General features: G+C 41.9%; 1 protein-coding gene across 2 annotated transcripts in view; it reads left to right on the forward strand.

The window, feature by feature from the left end:
• The window catches only part of SVEP1 (sushi, von Willebrand factor type A, EGF and pentraxin domain containing 1), a 1,471,106-nt gene that overhangs the window by 1,315,530 nt on the left and 136,977 nt on the right, over window positions 1-18,599 (forward strand). For both annotated transcript variants that reach the window (XM_069630907.1, XM_069630908.1), the window contains one exon: window positions 8,838-8,901. In XM_069630907.1, coding sequence (XP_069487008.1) covers window positions 8,838-8,901 — 64 coding nt within the window. The remainder of the gene's footprint in view (window positions 1-8,837; window positions 8,902-18,599) is intronic.

The following is an 18,599-nucleotide window of genomic DNA, read 5'->3' on the forward strand; positions in this document are numbered from 1 at the left end:
TTTAACCTGCTAATTACTCATAGAGCATCGCTAAAGTGAGCCTGAACTAATACCAACTAGCTATCACTCACCCTGAACCTCTACAGGGAATTAAAATCACTTTTAGCATCATTTCACTTCATTGCCACCACATTCAAAGCATTTTGGGCCTGTGTTTTAAAATCATACCTGTTTTTCTCTAAGCTTGCTAGGGGGGGACTGAATTTCGTATTGTATTTGATTGCATTCCTGAGAACTGTGTGCTCTCCTTTCCATCTCCTTATATTGCATACAGGGGGGGGAGTGAATTGTCAAGGAAAAGTGATTACATTGTCTTTTGTTGAAGCCATATCCAGTTATTTTCTGTACTGCATTTCATTCATCATTGCATTGTCCCTGAAGCCATAAGGGCATTCTCTACCACCTTATTTTTCTTTTCCTATTCATAAGTAACCAAGAACTGTGCTACTGTAGGATTACCTATTGCTGATTACTGCTCATATTCACAAGTGTGCTATCCATTATCAATTTATTTATAGAAGTGTGATATATATATAAATTGTTTAATTTTTCAAATAAACCTTTTAAATTTGCAAAACAAATCTACTCCTTGGCTCAGTGGGGTCAGGGGGATTCTAAGAGAGGGGTGTTATACAAGGGTTCATCATCCAGATTATAACTTGCCATAAAAATATATAAATAAAGGCCTCCCTTGGGCATCCCAGACAAGGCACTGACTTAGTGGGATTGCCTGATTGGAGTCACTTACAATATATTACTCAATTCAAACAATTATCTTCTGAAACCGGTTGGCCGGCTGATGGTCTCCCCACCTTTTTCCGAAGAGGACTTTCTGAGGAACTTAAGGATGAAGGTTAGAAAGTTCCCCGTCCAGCAAATTTGGCCGATATGATTACTCTTACCCTTCAGATTGATTATCGTCTTTATGAACACTCTCAAGAGAGGAAGAAGGGGAAGAGCAGTAGGCCCGTTTCCGAATCTCAGTCTGCTATTAACAAGCCTCTGTTAGCAGAAGAACCTATGCAGATAGGCCTAGCCAGAGATCCCTTGTCTGCTAGTGAAAGAGAAAGGCAATTGAGTCAGGGATTGTGCATTTATTGCGGGGCTTCCTCTCATGTTCTACGTGATTGCCCTATAGTTCTCCCTCGTCGGACACGGACTCCGATGCAGGGAAACGCCAAGACCCTGCCGTAAGGGGAACCACGACAGGAGTTACTAAACAGTGTTCCCCAAAGAGAGTGGGTATATCCTTTGAAGCCAAAATGACTGAACACCCTATGTTGGTACTCTCCCTGGTCATTAACCTACCTGACCAGGTGTTACAAGAAGTTCCTACATTAATAGATAGCGGAGCTGCTGGTAACATTTTGGATGGTATGTGGGCTGCTGAACACGGAGTAACCAGATCAGCCAAATCCTGTATCACTCCCATTCAGGGGGTAGATGGATACCCATTGAGCTCCGGACCCATCAGAGAACAGACAACACCCATAACTTGCTTAATCGCCTCCCACAAGGAGACAGTGGTATTCGATATAATCAAGACAGCTAATTTTCCCATCATTTTAGGGCTACCGTGGTTACGGACTCACAATCCCTTCATAAATTGGTCTGCTGGTACTCTGTTCTTGGGCTCTGAATACAGTGTTTCCCACTGTCTTACACAAGCCTCAGTAGGTATTCAGATTCCTTCTATGGTGGTAGACCCTGCCGTAGTCCCTTCTATTGGGTTGTTAGGCAATATCCCGGTATGTCACCAACAATTTCGATCAGTATTTTTGCAACCAGACTTCCCTAAATTACCTCCTCATCGAAGGGATGATTGCCACATCGAACTGCTCCTGGATCAACCCGTACGCTTTGGTCACATGTACATCTTGTCTCAGCAAGAAAAGAAGGCCCTCATAGAATATCTTCAGACAAATCTCTAGGGGAAGATCCTGCTCATTCACCCTGACGGACAATCAACCTTCTCATAACTCGATCATACCAATTCTAGAACACAAATCACACACATAAAAAGCAACTAAAATGAACAGCCATGGTCTACAGGATTACCATCCAGCATCTGTACTAAAAAGTCAAGGAAAGTTTAAAGATGCAAGTCCTAAAGATCAACATTATGCTGTTGGGATCTTAACCAGAAAGACCAGAGTTACAGACATTGTCCCTTTCTCACATTGCTTTCCGAAATGGGAGCTTGCTCCGTAAACCTTCATTACCACACGTGAACAATCCTTCCTAATGGAGGGACTACCTTATCTTGAATAAGAAATACAATGATTATTGCCCAGATGGATTTCTAAAATCAACCTTTTAGGAGCCCTCCCTAGTTACAGGGAACAGGGAGACTTTGAGAGTTTAGCCAAAACCCAATCAAGGTAGTGTGGAGAATGTGCAGAGCAATCACTGCTTACTCTTGGAAGAGTTTGAGCGTGTTCAGGGGGCCCAAAAAGCACACAAAGAATAACATACAATAATTGAGTGTAGACAGTCAGTTATAAACATACAGTTATATATTGAGGCCTATAAGATTATATCCACCAAGAAATGAAACTATCAGGTAGTAATATTACACAAATCTTTATAACACAAATATATATATATGCACCAGTAGGTTCACTTACACTACATCACTCAATAACTAACCAGGTGAAACAGGTAAGTAATTAGATGTAGGCAAAAGTATTAGAACCAGTCACATGTACAATTCCCTTTACTTATGAAGTCCAGCCCAAAGACGTAAGGATCTAGAGCCCAAAGGTTGCAGGTTCCAATACAAGGTTTCTCCAGGGAATGTATTATCTACAGGGATGCAATGGGCTTGTGGTGGTGATTTAAAACCGCTCAAAACTATTTCAATGTTAAACAACAATGTGTCAGAAGATAGGCAAGTACTCCTTTCTTTTACTCACCTGACACTGTCCTAGGCGAAGGATAATTGACCCTGGTTCTACGACCGAAGGTAAGTAAGAGCGAGCTATGAGACAAATGGTCTTGTACTTAATGTTTTCATATGGAGGATAGGGGGGGACAGGCACCGGTATTCTTACTTACCTCCCTGACTCTGATTTTCTCGGGGGTCACAACGAATCATCTGGGGGTCGCTAGGAGCTTGGTCTTCCATCCTTTGTTTGGGTGAGAGGCTTCCAGTGGTTGCAGGATCTAGTACTTCTTCCAGTCGGGTGGAACTGCAAGTTGTAAGCCCAGTTGATGAAGAAATGCAGACATTGGTGATGCACACTTCACTTCACAGGAAGGAGGAAGGTGACTTCCAGTGATGATTACTGTTTGCCGGTGATGACAGGCATCCTTCCAGTTGCCATCAAAGAAGCAGCTACAGAACAGGTTTCCTTGATGCTAGGAAGTAAAAGTTTTGGGAGACGGTGACATGGCACAAGCTGACGACCGCCAGAGTGAGAGGTAGGCCACGAGAGAGCTAGTCTTCCCTCTGAGCAGTTCAGGGGCACTTCCGAATGCACTTGAGACATGCAAACTAGAGAAGAAAAAGAGAGGTGGGTCTACCCCACAATACGAAACACCTGCGGTAGAACTAACAAAATGTAACAAGATGGTGTCTCACGAAAAACAACCGATGTGAACATTATTTCATTTTTATAATATGGTACAACTCAATTTACTCATCTACCAGGTAGAGTCAGAGGACATATAACGGATAACCGAGAGGGAATTACATGAATTCAATACAATTTTATTGATATGATATGACATTTATAACGTTGCTATACACAAGTGTTTCATTTATTAATCAATACAAAAGTATAATGCCTATTAGAGAAAGATACATATGTCCAATAATGTACTAAAAAACTGGGGATTCAATATTCCCTAGTAATGTAAACCTCTTTTTTGTGCAAAATACAGCCACTCAAAAAACACATACCATCATACACCATGTGTCAAACTTCATAAAATGTAAACATGACACATTAAATGACCAAGAAATATATCAATTTTCGACTAGAGGCTGGCTGTGGCAAACTCAACCGAATATATTCTCGTTGGTTCTCCAAAGAAAGCACCAAACACCATCCCTATAACTATTTTCATTGACTGTCCAATGAATGTGAAACCTTTTTAGTCCCCTGTCATCCTCAGGACCTATAATGGACCAGCCTATGGCATCCCTTGGTTATTAAAACTTGGGGTGTCTGCCTCGCATGGATCTTCATAAATGTTTTTAGCTGGTTCTCCCATCAATACTGAAACCTGGACCTTTGCCATCATCCTAATCTGATTTAACTGTGCAGGGTTAACATCCCCTGTTCCTGTTGCTTCCACCAGTGTCAGGAATAATGTAGGATAAAGGTGAAAAAGCCCTCTCTACTGAAACAATCCAATGAATATTACAACCTCTTTGGCGAACAAACGAGAATGCATTCGGTTGAGTTTGCCCCAGCCACCCTCTAGTCGGCATTTGGGAATATTGAATCCCCTTTTCTTTAGTACGTTGTTGTATGTATGTTTTTCTGACACGTATTATACTTTTTTATTGACTGATAAATGAAATTGTATTGAATTCTTGTAATTCCCTCTGTGTTATCCATTACATGACCCCTGACTCTACCTGGTAGATGATTACATTCAGTTGTACCATATTATAAGATTTTAATAATTTTTACATCAGTTGTTTTTTGAGGAGACATTGAGACTAGTTGGTCAGCGACCATGGCATTCTCAGAGTAGTCAGAGCAGCAGAGGAGCAGGGCTTTACCTGGCGTATCACTGGAGAGATTCCTGGTCCACTGCAGAAGGTGCCCTTGGGTTGTCAATGGGCTGCTCTTCCTTGAAGTATTCTTGGATCCAAGTAGATCTTAAGAATGGCTGCAAGAGTTCTCCTCTTATCCAAAACAGGAGCTGAAAGCAAGTCCACGCCCACCAATGAAAAGGATTTGCACCATTCAAACAGCTAGTAGTTACCCATTCAGAGACAGCTACTGGTTCCACATTTGGCCCAGCATCAGAATTTCAGGCACCAAGGATTTGGGACCTAGACAGCACCACCATCCTTCCTGTGGCACACACACACACAAAGGCTCACTAGCCTGCAAAATCATCATCTTTCCCAGGCAAGTACATGGCCTTATTAGGGACTTCCTGACCAGAGAAGGCAAGAATGAAGGCCAAACTACAATATATCAAAAGAGCAAGTGAATCTTGTGGCACAGCCATTTTAGGGTACTAGCCATGTTTACTAGCCATACACGGTAAACGTGAATGTTCACAAGAAAAATAAAGCAGAAACAGTAAAAATGTTACTGCTGTCACCAGTTTGTACATATGAAAGTAGCCAATAATCTCAAGTATAAAATGTTAGGGAGATACAAATGTATCCCCATTGCACTGTACTGTAAGGTGCTGTGTGCATTGTAATCTCAGTCTGACAGACTAGTCAGTTTCCCATAACAAATGAGCAAAAGGCAAATTAAGGGGTTTTACTTCCCTTCAAAAAGCCGGGTCAGGATGATCAAAAACAAAGCAAAAATAATGGGGTTCCATAGAAATCTATGAGGGGAAATGTTGCAAGAAGAACATCAATATGAATTAGGAACACACAATTTTTGTGATAGAATGTTGATACCGACATTTATTGTTTCCAGTTATAATCTTGAATACATTTCTAACGTACACATCTTGTAGACTGAATATTTCTTGGCCATGGCACAGTGCCTTACCTAACTAACAAACTCATCACATCACTAATGTGTACATTTTCCCACTTCTAAACATCGTCGGCCAGTTTAATCTTTGTTATCATTCATGTGCTGATGATACTCAGATAAATGCTAGGTTAAAGAAACCACTGGAGGAAATGGAGTGAGTTTTGACCTGTGCTAGCAAAATCCAAAATTGGATGCTGGAGAAAAAAACGCCAGCTGAATCCGTCAAGATCATTGTTTTTGGTTCTAAAAAAAAGCAGCTAATCTTTTACACTGTGTTCCCTGCCCAACCTGGTTTGAGGCCACAACTAAATATAGTAAGAAAGTGAAAAATGTAGGCTGCATATGGCACGATAGTTTGAGCTGTAATTTACACATATAAATCAGATTATTAAGTCAGTCTATTTTCAGCTAAAACTCGTACTATTCATGCCATTCATTTTCCTTGCCTACTTGACTGCAGTAGCTTTGCATTCCCTGTGCATCATGAAATGGTTGTATTCATATCTGAGTTTTTGCAGAGACCTCTGAACATTAAGTCTCTGCATCGAGATATAAAGATCTTCCCTTGCTAGGTACTTTTCTAGTTGTCTAGCTTTAGCTTTAAATTCTGTATGTTCCACCATCATCTTTGCAATCATAGCGCCCCATTCTAAATTTGGCAGTGTGGGAAAAAATGGTGGTAATTGCATTGCCAAGCCTAATTTTTGGAGGTAATGGAATTACCACTGTTGTTCCTGCACCACCAAATTATAGGTTTTGGCACATTTACCACCAGTGGTAGCACCAGGGGATACATTTGCTGTTTCTTGTACAAAACGTGTCTGATTCAGCTCCAGCTTGTTGCTGCAGGTAAATCCTCCACTTCACCTTAAAGAAAACAGCAGATTTTCCGCCCGTTAAGACTGCCGGAAGTAAATATGCAAAAAAATCCCATGGAGTCCTATAGTCGCAGTAACGGAAAATTATTTTGGCAGTAATTAGGCAGAATTTCCTCCAAATTAACACCAAATACGTAGTGAGGCCCATAGTCCTCCTAACAACATGCATTCCTTTTGTTAGGTGGAGATATCTGTTTCAGGGTATACAACATAATGTGCTCTCATGCGACTGCTTGCCAGAATTAGTAAACCCATGCAGCAGACTATAGGGCAGGACCATATAATCTAATCTAGCCAACACTGTGAGAGCCCCTCGACTGAGTACAAATACAGCTCAAATAGCCTGTTCTGTGGGGAGGTGCCCACTCAGGAGGCTCTGCAATCATGTTTTAGTCAACTATGCCTTACCAGATGAGACGTTATTATTTGCATAACACTATGGTTCCACACACAAAGACAGTCCAGCACCAAAATCCCAGGCAATTTGCTTCTGAGGAAGAATACAAACAGCAGCCCAGGCATTGTGTTTCTGGCCTGTTGGTCATCATCAGTGAAGTGATGTTGTATCTCTAGGCACAGAGAGTCTTTCAAAGCTATCAAAACATCTGAGAGCCCCGCTAGTGAGGATGAACACAGCATAAATACCTTTTTATTTGGCAAAGTGCCCACTCAGGAGGGTATAAGCCCGCATTTTAGCTCACTCTACATTCCCAGTGTAGTCATTTTCATCACTTGCATATCAGTCTTGAGCCACCCACAGGAAAGGTCCAGCACTGAAAAGCTAGTCAATTCTCTTCTTAACAAAAGTATCAAGAGCAACCCCAGGTATGTGTTCAGGCCTTGTTGGGCACAATCAGTGGGGTGAAGCTGTGCCTCTCTAGGCACAAAATACAAGGGGCCCACGACTTAATTACCCTGCATAACCTTTAGACTGGGAGCCATGGCTAATAGAGTGAAAGGTAAAATGCGTAGCCATAGGATTGTGCCGCCTCCTCCATGCTACTATCATAGTATTTTTAAGGAAAGCATGAAATTATGCCTTTAAATCCGTCAGGTTTGGTGGGGCACCCAGCTCGATCTTCTTGTTCTTTTGGCATGTGTAACATGCTTCCTTTGATTTGGAATCTCACGCTGCTTGTTTTAAAAAACAAGCAGCGCGAAATTCCAAATGGAGCCTCTCTGCAGACTTGCACAGCCGCGGTGGAGAATGCGCTTCACCCTGGAAAAAGACTGAACCACCAGCAAGAGCAGATGAATGAAAGACAAGAAAATACATGCTTGTCAACCACAGGAAGCATGTTAAACATGCAAAAAGAACAAGAAGATCCAGCTGGGTGGCCCGCCAAACTTGACGGTTGGATTGGCTGATTGCCCAAAATTCCAAGAAATCGGTCCTGAAGAAGATAACGCAAGAAAGAAGTCATCGAAACCGGAGGACCAGAGACTTAGCTGATGGCTCGGAATTAAGAGAGACACATGCATACTAAATAACCATCGTAATTGACCAGTGCCTATATGATAGGACATAAGGTCTTATTTTCATTAATTAGGCCCAGTTAAACCATAGCTTGAGAAATGCAATAATGAGTATTGTGATTTTATGAGGCTGATGAAAAAGAAAGTATCGATACGTCAAGCATAAAGGTCTTTACCTAATAGGAGAGACTACATTTTTGGTTGTCTCCCCTTACATTGTTTTACATAATTGATTCCACGGAAAAGCCTAGCACACCTCATGGAGGGTGAATAAACTGTAAGTTACCTTACTACTTGCAAATAGTCCCATGTGAACTGCTAGTCCATTCCATGATAAGAGTATGGGAAAGACCACCTCAGACTGTGTTTTTATTATTTTTTCTCTAACACATTCTTTGTAGTATTAGGGCAAGAATTGCTCTTCTTCCTATCCCTCGTAGATAGGCGATGCACCAGCGTAACCCAGGGAGAGAACATCATGGAGGGACAGAGTTCTTCCGACCAGGGTAAGCTATAGGGAACACAATAACAGATGGAACTAAATTAAATGAAAAAATTGGCCCTTTACCTATTCTTTGTTTTGTGTGATATTGTAACAATATTATACCATGCAGACTTTTATACAGATGTTGATGTCTTCCATTTTCTTCGTAGAGCTGAACGTTTTCTTTCCAGCTGTTTTATCCACTGATTTTTCAGTCAACCAAGAATTTGCTTAAATGTCAAAACATGGCTGGCATTTTGAAACTTTGCTATGTGCTAATTGTTAACCTGTGTACCTTGTATGCTTCCTGTATAGGGCAAAGCAGAGCAGATATGCCAATCGAACATGCTCTGGAGCGGAACTCAGCCAGAATGTCAAAGTAAGTTTTAGATCTATGCCTACATTTGATCGTTTTACAGTTACTATGCAAAATTATCTATTTAAAATAATCTGTGTTTTATTTCCAGGTGATATACAGTCCTGATTTTGATGTCTGGGCTTTTTCCACTGTGTAATATTATTATAGTTTTGTGATAGTGCCAAAGTTATTTACAAAGAATATGTGAGTCCTCATACACATGAGCTTATCTATTTTCGTCATGAGATTTTCAGCCTTTTGAGTATACTACAGAAGGAGGAGCAGCCATTGTACCAGAAACAGTTATTACAGTTTACCTCAAAGGACAAGTATTCATTTATGTGTGTTTGTTTAAGTCAGATAGTGCATTCATTCACTGAGAGTTTGATAATATATTTACATTTGACAATTATGAACACATATATATAGTTTTCATGAGGGAAAGAGACAAGTAAGGTAGGTTATGGGGAAAGGGTAATGAGAATGTCAGTGCAGGCATACCTTGCAGTGAAAGGAGATGCTGCCTGAGGGCAGATTTGGATGCTAGAATGGTGGTGATTTAAAACACATATATAAGTATATTATTCATAGTCAGGCAGTGGAGACTGTGCTCTTCATATCAGGGAAAAGAGAACTATGAGGGAGATCGCTTGAACCTGAGGGGCAGAAAGATCATGGGAAGGAGAACTAGGAAAAGGGAAATGAATATGCGCCAAAGAACTGGGTTGCTGATAGCAACCTTCACGGTTAGACTAACCCTGCATCCGACAATTCTGTTGGTAAGTAAGTCTGTAAAACTATCCAGAAGTCTTCCATCTAAAAAATTAACAACACCGGCTCATGGACAAACTCAGAGAGGAGGTAACAGCATTTCTGAAAATCAGAACTCTGTGCACATATTTACAGACAACAAGGAGATGGCTTAGTGCAACAAAACGACCAAACAATATACAACATCCTATGGACATTTGTGGTAGAAGATGACTGTAGAAAGATGGATGAACATTTGCTATTGGCACATTTTGACGCTTGGAAGAACCAAAGCTTCTAATGGTTTGTAAACCTTTGAGCTGGTCTACAGCTGAGAACACCAGAATGCATTGGACATGCTAAAGGAGGGATGGACGGCCCAAGACAACCCAACAGTAAACACTAGCCAGCTTGTACAATGGAAATGAGAAAGGATGACCCATGTCTGAGTAATCATTCACCACAACATGAAGGAGCGAAAGAATGAAATACATGTTTTTAAAAATTCACCTGCTAAAGTGTATCGTGGGGGATAACATCCTGGTTCTTTTTCCTACATCAGAGAATACATTGTCTATGTCAGGACCCTATAAAGTCATCAATGTAATTTTCTGCCTAAACTGCTGTCTAACACAATTGGAGTGGGGAACTATGGCAGATATATCATGTTAATGGGCTCAAATCATTGAAAGAAAAGAATCAACCCACATCGGTAGCAGTGGCCAGAAAATCTTAAAAACTAAAAACCCAAGTCCTGGAGGCTCAAAGCTTAACCACTGTGTGGTGTAATCAAAGGCCCCAAACCAACTGAACTGAAGGACCAACTGGAAAAATAACCTGCCAGCCTTCATATAAAAAAAAACCTTCAAACTAAAATTGGGCCTATTATGGCAGACTGTGGGGTTTCTGCAAGTAATACAAGGAAATGCAATGAGAATAGGGCCTATCTGTAATTACAAAAGAAAACACAGCCTTTCAATTCATGGTGGTTGAAGAAAATCAAAGAGCTCATTCACATAAAAAGCAGGATTTGCAAATACTGACATGAAAATGGCTTTACATGTGTGTTTGCTGTTTGAAAGCAAGACATGACAAACATGTTCCCGTGTCTGATAAAGATGTCAGGGAAAAGACTTAGTGTGTGTTAAACAAGATTTCATGTATATTATGATTCACATGCAAAATACTGGCAACAGGTGAGAAGAAAAACTTTGTTTCCATGGGTCACATGAAGATTTTGTTTAGGACTGAGGCAGACCCTATTGCTTGCATTCCAGCTGTTTACAACTGCAATAAAGTGTGGCCTGCTAAGAGGTGTTGCAAGCCAAGTATCCACAGACCTGCTGTCTCTGAAGGCAGTTCTCTGCAGGCCAAATGTTCTAGCCAGTGTGTGACTGGAATGTGGGGAGAGGGGCCTGGGTTTGCCAATGCCTCGCAAGTGTTAACGACCAGCAGCCACCAACTTCAAGCAACAAACTTCAAACAACAAAGAGGCTAATAAAAAATAAAAATAAATGTCTGGTCACAGGCTGGCCAAGAAGGGCAAATGGCCTGGAGACAGGAGAGGTCCAATTTGCATAACATGAAGATTTCATATTAAATTAAAGGGACTGTTATCATTTATGCCTTTTTTCTCAGCAACCATAAGTCGTACTGCCTTTATTTCTGTGTCATATTTTTAAATCATTTCCAGGCGATTTTGTTGACATAAAATCCATCCACCTTAGGGAATTGTAATGACCAGCTAAAAGTTGTACCTGGCTGCTCTGAGCATGTTCCAAATTTGAGAGTTGTTGAACTGGTGGATAGTACAATTAGGATTTTGGGGAGTAAATAACATGTTCCTAATAATGATGCCTTTTGTAAAAATGGCAGAAAACTGACAAACACCCATGCAAAATGGTGCAGACCCAGCTGTCATTTTATTTAATTCCCCATGATTAGCTGAATCAGAAAAAAATATATATAATGGCAGTTACTAGTAAATCACAAAGTTTTGCCACATGGTTACTTTTTGCCTAAAGTTGACATAGGAATAAAAAGGGGAATTTCAAAGATGAATTGCCATATGTCTGTTCCAGGCTCATAAACCAATCCTTAGAGAGAGGCTGGACTTGGGGTTAGAGAGAAGGGTAACTGTCCAATCCTGGTTGTGAGAATTCTTGCAGGGCACTGCCCAAAATTGAAATCTTGATGTGTCATCACTGGTATATAAAGTGGATGCACTATGGGAGAAGGCAGAGCTGCTGAAAATTAAACTCTGACCACTGCAAGGAAAAACCTATAAAGAATGCTGGGATCTAGGTGGAGCTGTCTATTGCTGGGAAGGCCTACAAAAGCTGACTGGGCCCTATGGTGAAGAGCTGGTGACCCACCTAGCCATGTGAGTAGAATTAAGCAAAGGTATAATTGGGTATTTATAACATGTTTAATACCCTGATTTTTCTTAGCCCTCCCGGGGATTGAACCTGTGTTGCTCTGCATCATCTTTCTTCCAAAATGATTGTTGCCCTGGAGCTATCCTCCCCATGGCTTTTGAGACAAAAAGTGGGGTAGTCTGCTTGCCTTAAATACTTTCCCTTTATAGTGAGTGGGGGGAGCTCCTTACCCTGTTTAACTAAAAATATTGATGTAATTAATTCCCCTTGGCAGAACACCACGTTGCTATTTTTGTTAACATTTGAAATAAGCAAAGCTCATTCCCAGTGTGCGCTGAATATTAGACTGTAATGTAAATGGGTAATTCTATTTTTTCCTGGTAACCCCCGACTTCTTTTAGGAAGATGGATGCCTTTATCCCTAAACTAAAACAAACAAAAAAAATCCTTGAGCTCCATCTTCCCCAACTCAGGCCTTTAAGTGGAGGGGGGTCCGTAATCCAAAATTCTCAAATCATCCCAATTATTTCTGTCCAGCTTCCCCAACACAGGCCTTTAAGTGGAGGGCGGTCTGAAATACAAAATTCTTAAATCATCCCAATTTTTCTGTCGGACTTCCCCAATACAAACCAAAGTGATAGAGGTCTAAGGAACAAACTGTTATGATATGATAAGTCATTTATAACATGCCTGTACACAAGTGTTTCTCCCCATGACAAGACAAGGGAAGGAAGACAGAGGGAGGACAAAACAAACTATCTTACTAGGTCTTGTGTCATTCAGATCGTACAACTGAGATAACACAAGTGCAGCGGCGGACAAGCGGGAAGCGCCAGGGAGAGGGAAAAAAAGTAGTGCAACTAGGGCAGCATTGCTCTGAGTAAGTGTAGCCAGGGCAGCACAGCTCTGGGTAAGTGCATGGAGACAGCAAACTGTTGGGTAACAGTTACAGTCCCTAAGCGCATAGTAGGCCCAGAGGCAGTGCTGGGGCGACTGGTCATGGAGGAGCCTGGTACCCAGTGAGACTCTGAGGGTAGCCAGGCCACCATTCACCTCAGCAGACAGGTAGGTCAGCAGATGAAAGAGAGAGAGAAAGCAGAGGTGAAAAGGAAGGTCTTAAGTTTCTTCCGGAACTAAAGGTGGTCCGGCTCAAGTTTGAGAGGGGCAGGGAGGCCATTCCAGAGGGAGTCACCTGCACCAATCTCTGTCTGGAGAAGCGTCTGACCCTCAGAGAGTTGGAGGTGGCTAAGCGAAGGGATCAAGAAGGAAGGTGTTTTGGAAGAGAGAGTTGGATGTTGCCTGGACCCCATTCCCAGAAGGCCTTGTGGAAGCTGCAGAGGGTCTTGAACTTGATCCTTGCAGCCACCAGGAGCCAGTGGTGAGATATCAGAGCTAGAGAGATATGTTCCCTGGATTTGAGGCCAAGGACGAGTCTTGCAGTCCAGTTCTGGATTAGTTATAGAGGGCAGAGAGTAGAGGAATTCAGAGAAAGAGACTGTTGCAGTAGTCCAGCCTAGAGAGAACCAGGGCTATGGACACATGGAGCTTATGGGGGAAAGTGAGAAAAGGAGGAATACCTCTGAGGAGGTTCAACTGGTAGTGGGCCTTCTTGGCAATGTCTGTGATGTGAGGAAGGAAGGAGAGAGTGGATTCAAAGATGACACCAAGTGTTTATTTTCCTTACAGGAAGGCAAAGGAAGAGGACCCAAGGAGGGTGGCCAGTGTGAGATAGGGAATGCGGGAGCAGGTATCCCAATGAGAAGGATCTCAGTCAGAGTTGCACCAATCCTGAATTGCAGATATACAGTCAGAAATGAGCGAGAGAGGCGAGGTTAGAGGTTACAGGTTAGAGCTCTGGGGAAGACCACATGTGGAGCGAGAGGTGGTGGAGAGAAAAGACCCAAGTTGGACCTGGGAGGGTCAGTCAAGGAGGAAGGAGGACAACCACTCCAGGGCCTAATCGTTGATGCCTAGGTTATCTCTAAATTGATTGATCAGGATGGTGTTATTAACCGTGCCAAAAGCAGAGGAAAGGTCAAGGAAGATGAGGACAGATGGAAGGCTAAAATCAAGATTAGTGAGCAGATCTTCAAAGGTGTTCAGGAGAGTAGTTTTCATTCCTCTGTCTGCTCTGAAGCCAGACTGATGGTCATGCAGACAACCAACAGATTCAGTGTGTAGAGTAGGCTGGGAGATGGCCAAATTTTACAAGAGGTTGCCCAGGAAAGGCGTGATAGAGATCGGGCGATAGTGTGCCAGACATGGAGAGTTGGCGGAAGGCTTTTTAAGGAGGGGGTGCACAAGGGAGTGCTTGAAGAGCGAGAGGAAAGATCCATTGGTGAAATAGGGATCGCCGAATTCGCCTAAGGCTGGAGCGAGGGTGTCAATGTGGTCCTTGATGGTTCTGGAGGAGTAGGGGAGCACCCGTTTGGACGACACTTTTTTTTTTATAGATCATGCCAGTCTAGAAACTTCATCAGGTGTTGAATCACCCTATGTTTTGTTTATGTCAAAGCAAAAGTGTGGGTGAAATAATAATTGCCATATGCATCTGTACTAAACTGCTAACCATGCAGGAAAATCGAAATTGCATAGCATTGCATATGTCATTGATTATATTCATTGAGCAGTTTGATTATTTCTTGAAGTGAAATCTGTAGAAAATAAATAATTGAGATTTGTGTTTTTTCCCAACCAACTGGTGTATTTTATTTGTGAAACACAAAGTTTAATTGTGAGCCACGAAGAAAGTGACATGTGTCCTTTTAGTGTGATCACCATTATTTATCACTCAAATAAATACAACTATATTTCCTGTGCCAAACAAGGGGGGGTCTGGGAATCTCTCTACCAGCACGAAAACAGCCCAATGACCTGTTCTTGGGTGAGTAACCCCTGGGAGAGTCTCTACCAAGTCTTTAGCTCACTGTCCCTTTCACAGAGAAGAAATGTCCCTGCATATCAGTCTTTGTCCTGCCCAGGGACAGTCCAGCACCGAAATACTAGGCAATTCTCCTCTGAACAAGAGTACCAACAGCAACCCCATAGATATGTTTCAGCCTTGTTGGGCATCATGAGTGAGTTGAAGCGAGTGAGTTGAAGCTGCGCCTCTCTAAGAACAGTGAGCAAGGGGTCCACGTCTGGATTGCCCTTTTATCTTAGGGTGAGACCCAAAGTTAATTTATGCAAAACAAGGGGGGGTCTGGGAATCTTACTTTGTTTTGCATAAATTAACTTTGGGTCTCGTACCCCCCTTAACACAATCTACAGTCAAACACCTGGAATTCAAAGAGTGTAACAGACATGTCCAGAGAGGTTGAAACTGATCAATGAATCCCCATCACACAAAATAATCAAACATTATCTTCGGCCACTTTAGATATTACAAATTATCTTTTCCCAGGTTTCAAATATTGTATGGATTTTCACAGGTTTTCTGAAAAACACACAAACCAGCCAGCTACGATGGGCTCACTAGGGAGAGAAATCCTTCAAGTTGTTGAAATGTTCTAGTTGCCTCTTTCCACTGTATATAATGGCCAACTTCTTGCAACTTTCATTCTATAAATAGGTGCCTCACACATTGTTCTAGGTGGAGTTCTATCCCACATAGGTGAAGGAAGTAAGAGAACTATCCCATATATAAGTAGTAAGTTGTTCCCAAGGGAAGAGAACCGTGCCCTGGAAGAGTGAAAGCAAATAAAGGGACCATTGAGCCCTTAAAATACTGGTTGCAAACTCAGGTTAATGTTTCTCCATCCCCGTTTAACCTGGTTTACAAGGAAAACAGACATTCACACAAAATTCATCTAATGTTTTTAGCTTTACAACACTTCAAATTTTCAGAAGACTATAGAATAGGGAAACTACAATCCAATATAGATATTCCCAGCCACCACCACCTTCCCAACCTGAAGAAAAATAAATCTGATGGGGGCAAATAGAAAGAGTGTGTGTAACTGATTCCTGTGTCACAGGGCTGAAACTAAGGAAGCAGAGACTGTAGTCCGCAGGGGAGGCCATGAGCTATGCAAAGGGACTGAGAGCAACATCCAGATCAGCAAAATGTTAGGACAGTTTTTCTAAAGTCCACCTCAAAAAGACTGTATAAGACTATCTCTTGGGCAATACAGCTACTCCAACTTTTAGTATAAGACTGTACCACTCAAGGTAAGTAGCAATGGCACAGCAGCCAGGCTTATTTTAGGAGGAAGAGAGGGCTGTAGGAAGGTACAAAGAACTTGTAGCATACATATGGTCCAAAGAAACAGTTATTCACTGATGTATTGTAAAAACAATGGTTTATGTTAAATACGCATAGGTAAAGTCATAAACACAATTATAAAAAACAACACAATACTTATTGTAAGAAAATCAAAGTATAAACTATATTTGGAATAGCAGAATGCAATTCAAGGTGAGTAAAACCTAGTGTTACATATTTAGAATTGCTATTGCTATTCAAGAGGAATAAAACTACATTAGTAGATTATTAGATTGACAAAACACAATTGAAGGAAAGCAGACCCTATTGGTAATAAACTATGTTAGCTATTCAGTTTCAGCAGTAATACAGTTCTACTAATAAGGTTACTCTTTAGAAGAGTGGAACACAATTCACAGGTAGGCAATAACTCATGAATTACTTTTCAGAGGGCTAGTGCGCACTTCAAAGACAAATACTAACTCAGTATTACACATTTAGAATGGCAGTATGCTATTCAAGGTCGAGTAAAATCTTATTGATAGTAAACCCTTAAATGTATTCTGTTTCAGGAACATGTAGGCACACCAATATTACTTTTTAGAAGAATAGAACACAATTCCAAGGCATGTAAATAAATGTGTATACTTTTCAGAATGGCAGTATGCAATTCACAAGTAAGTAAGAACATTGTAACACTTTTTTAACATATTCTGTTTTAGGAATATAGTTACAACAATAACAAATAGCAAGTAAGTACTTTACAACACTTGTTATATTTTCTAGACACAGGCCTTATACTTTAGAAGTTGTTCCCTATTGCAGGGCATGAGTGTTTTCAGAGGCAGAAGGGGGATCCTGATGGTCCCGGGACCAACAGTAGGCAGGTCAGGATAAGGCACAAATGCAGGAAAGTCAGAGATCCAGAGGACTTTTTGTCAAACAAGTAAGTAACAGACGTTAGAGTTAGTGGAAGTGTTCATGGACTTCGTAGAAGGCCCCCTAGATGTGTTCCAGCATTAGCCCTGGGCGTACAGTATGGGCAAACTCCCAAACACATAATTCACCACCCTAGCTACACAGGAGCGACACAAGACTTTAGGTAAGTATTACCCTCAGTCACACAATACCTCAGCTGTGAAGAAGTTCTTGCAGATGGACGCCTTCATGATGCAGCAGCACAGGACCCGCTCTCTGGGTTCTTGGTCGTGGTGATGAAACAAACAACACTGGATGGGATATTGCATTGGAGGTCAACAGAAAAAGGCTCCCAACAAAGGATTCTTTGGTGCTTCCGGTGGCTCTGTGGATTTGCTGCCATTTTCAAGGTTCCAGTTGTGGAACGCTCGTCATCTGACTGATTTGCATCACTATTACGGTCCGGCACTCTGGTAAGGGGTCTTCAAGGAGTGGAATCTTGCTTCTGGAGGTCAGTCGCCGATGTTTCAGCAAGATTTGCTCTCAGGAAGATATTGCACAGCACTCAGCCTCGAGATCTCAGGGTATTGGCGGTTTGCAGGCCCGGAAGGTTACAGTTCATCATGGGATCGCTCAAAATGCAGCTCCTCTTAAAATTGATTAGTCCCACCAGTCTAAGGTTTGGAGTCATCATCTGAAAGACTCTTCTGTTGCATGGAAAAGGGGGTCAACACAGGCAGCGGTTACACAGCAGGCATCACCCGTCACTGGAATCAGCTGCAGCCATCTTCTCTTCTTCCTCATCGGATTCAACTGCAGTGGTCGATTTATCTTCAGCTTTCAGCTTCCAGATACAGGTAATTTATCCAGGAACCCAGCGAATCAGCACACATTCGAGAGTCAAACTTTGGGCGGTGGCTGTCCTTTCAGGACTTCCAGCCTCCCAGTTAGGACAGATTCTTGGCAGGCATGGCAGAAGTCAAAAGACCGCAGAGCGTTGGACTTCTGTCTTGTTTACTGTCTTCACAGACACTTTGGAGCTTCAGCAGGCTATCCAGAGGGTTCCAGCTGAAGACAAAAACCCAACCAGGATCTCCTCCTCCCAGGACGGCAGGAGAAGGACCAAGGAATGACAAGCATACTAAAAATGTCAAAAAAAAGAAAGAAGCTACCATTGTAGACGAATGGTGACCCTTGTGTGCATTACCATTGCTTGGTTTACAGCCTGCAAGTAATATTCACATAGAAGTCGGTAGAACATGTCCACTGCTGCCAGCCATAAAGGTATGCTTGTCACTGTAACATAAATGTTACAGGAGCAATGAGGAAAGGGACACAGTGGCTCCCTTCAGCACTCAAAATAAGGTGGGGTGTGCTGATCTCACAATATCAAATGTCGAGTGGATAACAATATCTCTCTCTGCCCTTGAGAACATGTGTTCTGCAAGGTAAGTAAAGGACTGTAACTG

Source organism: Ambystoma mexicanum, chromosome 6q, assembly GCF_040938575.1.
Source record: "Ambystoma mexicanum isolate Mex_15411 chromosome 6q, UKY_AmexF1_1, whole genome shotgun sequence".
Lineage (NCBI taxonomy): Eukaryota > Metazoa > Chordata > Amphibia > Caudata > Ambystomatidae > Ambystoma > Ambystoma mexicanum.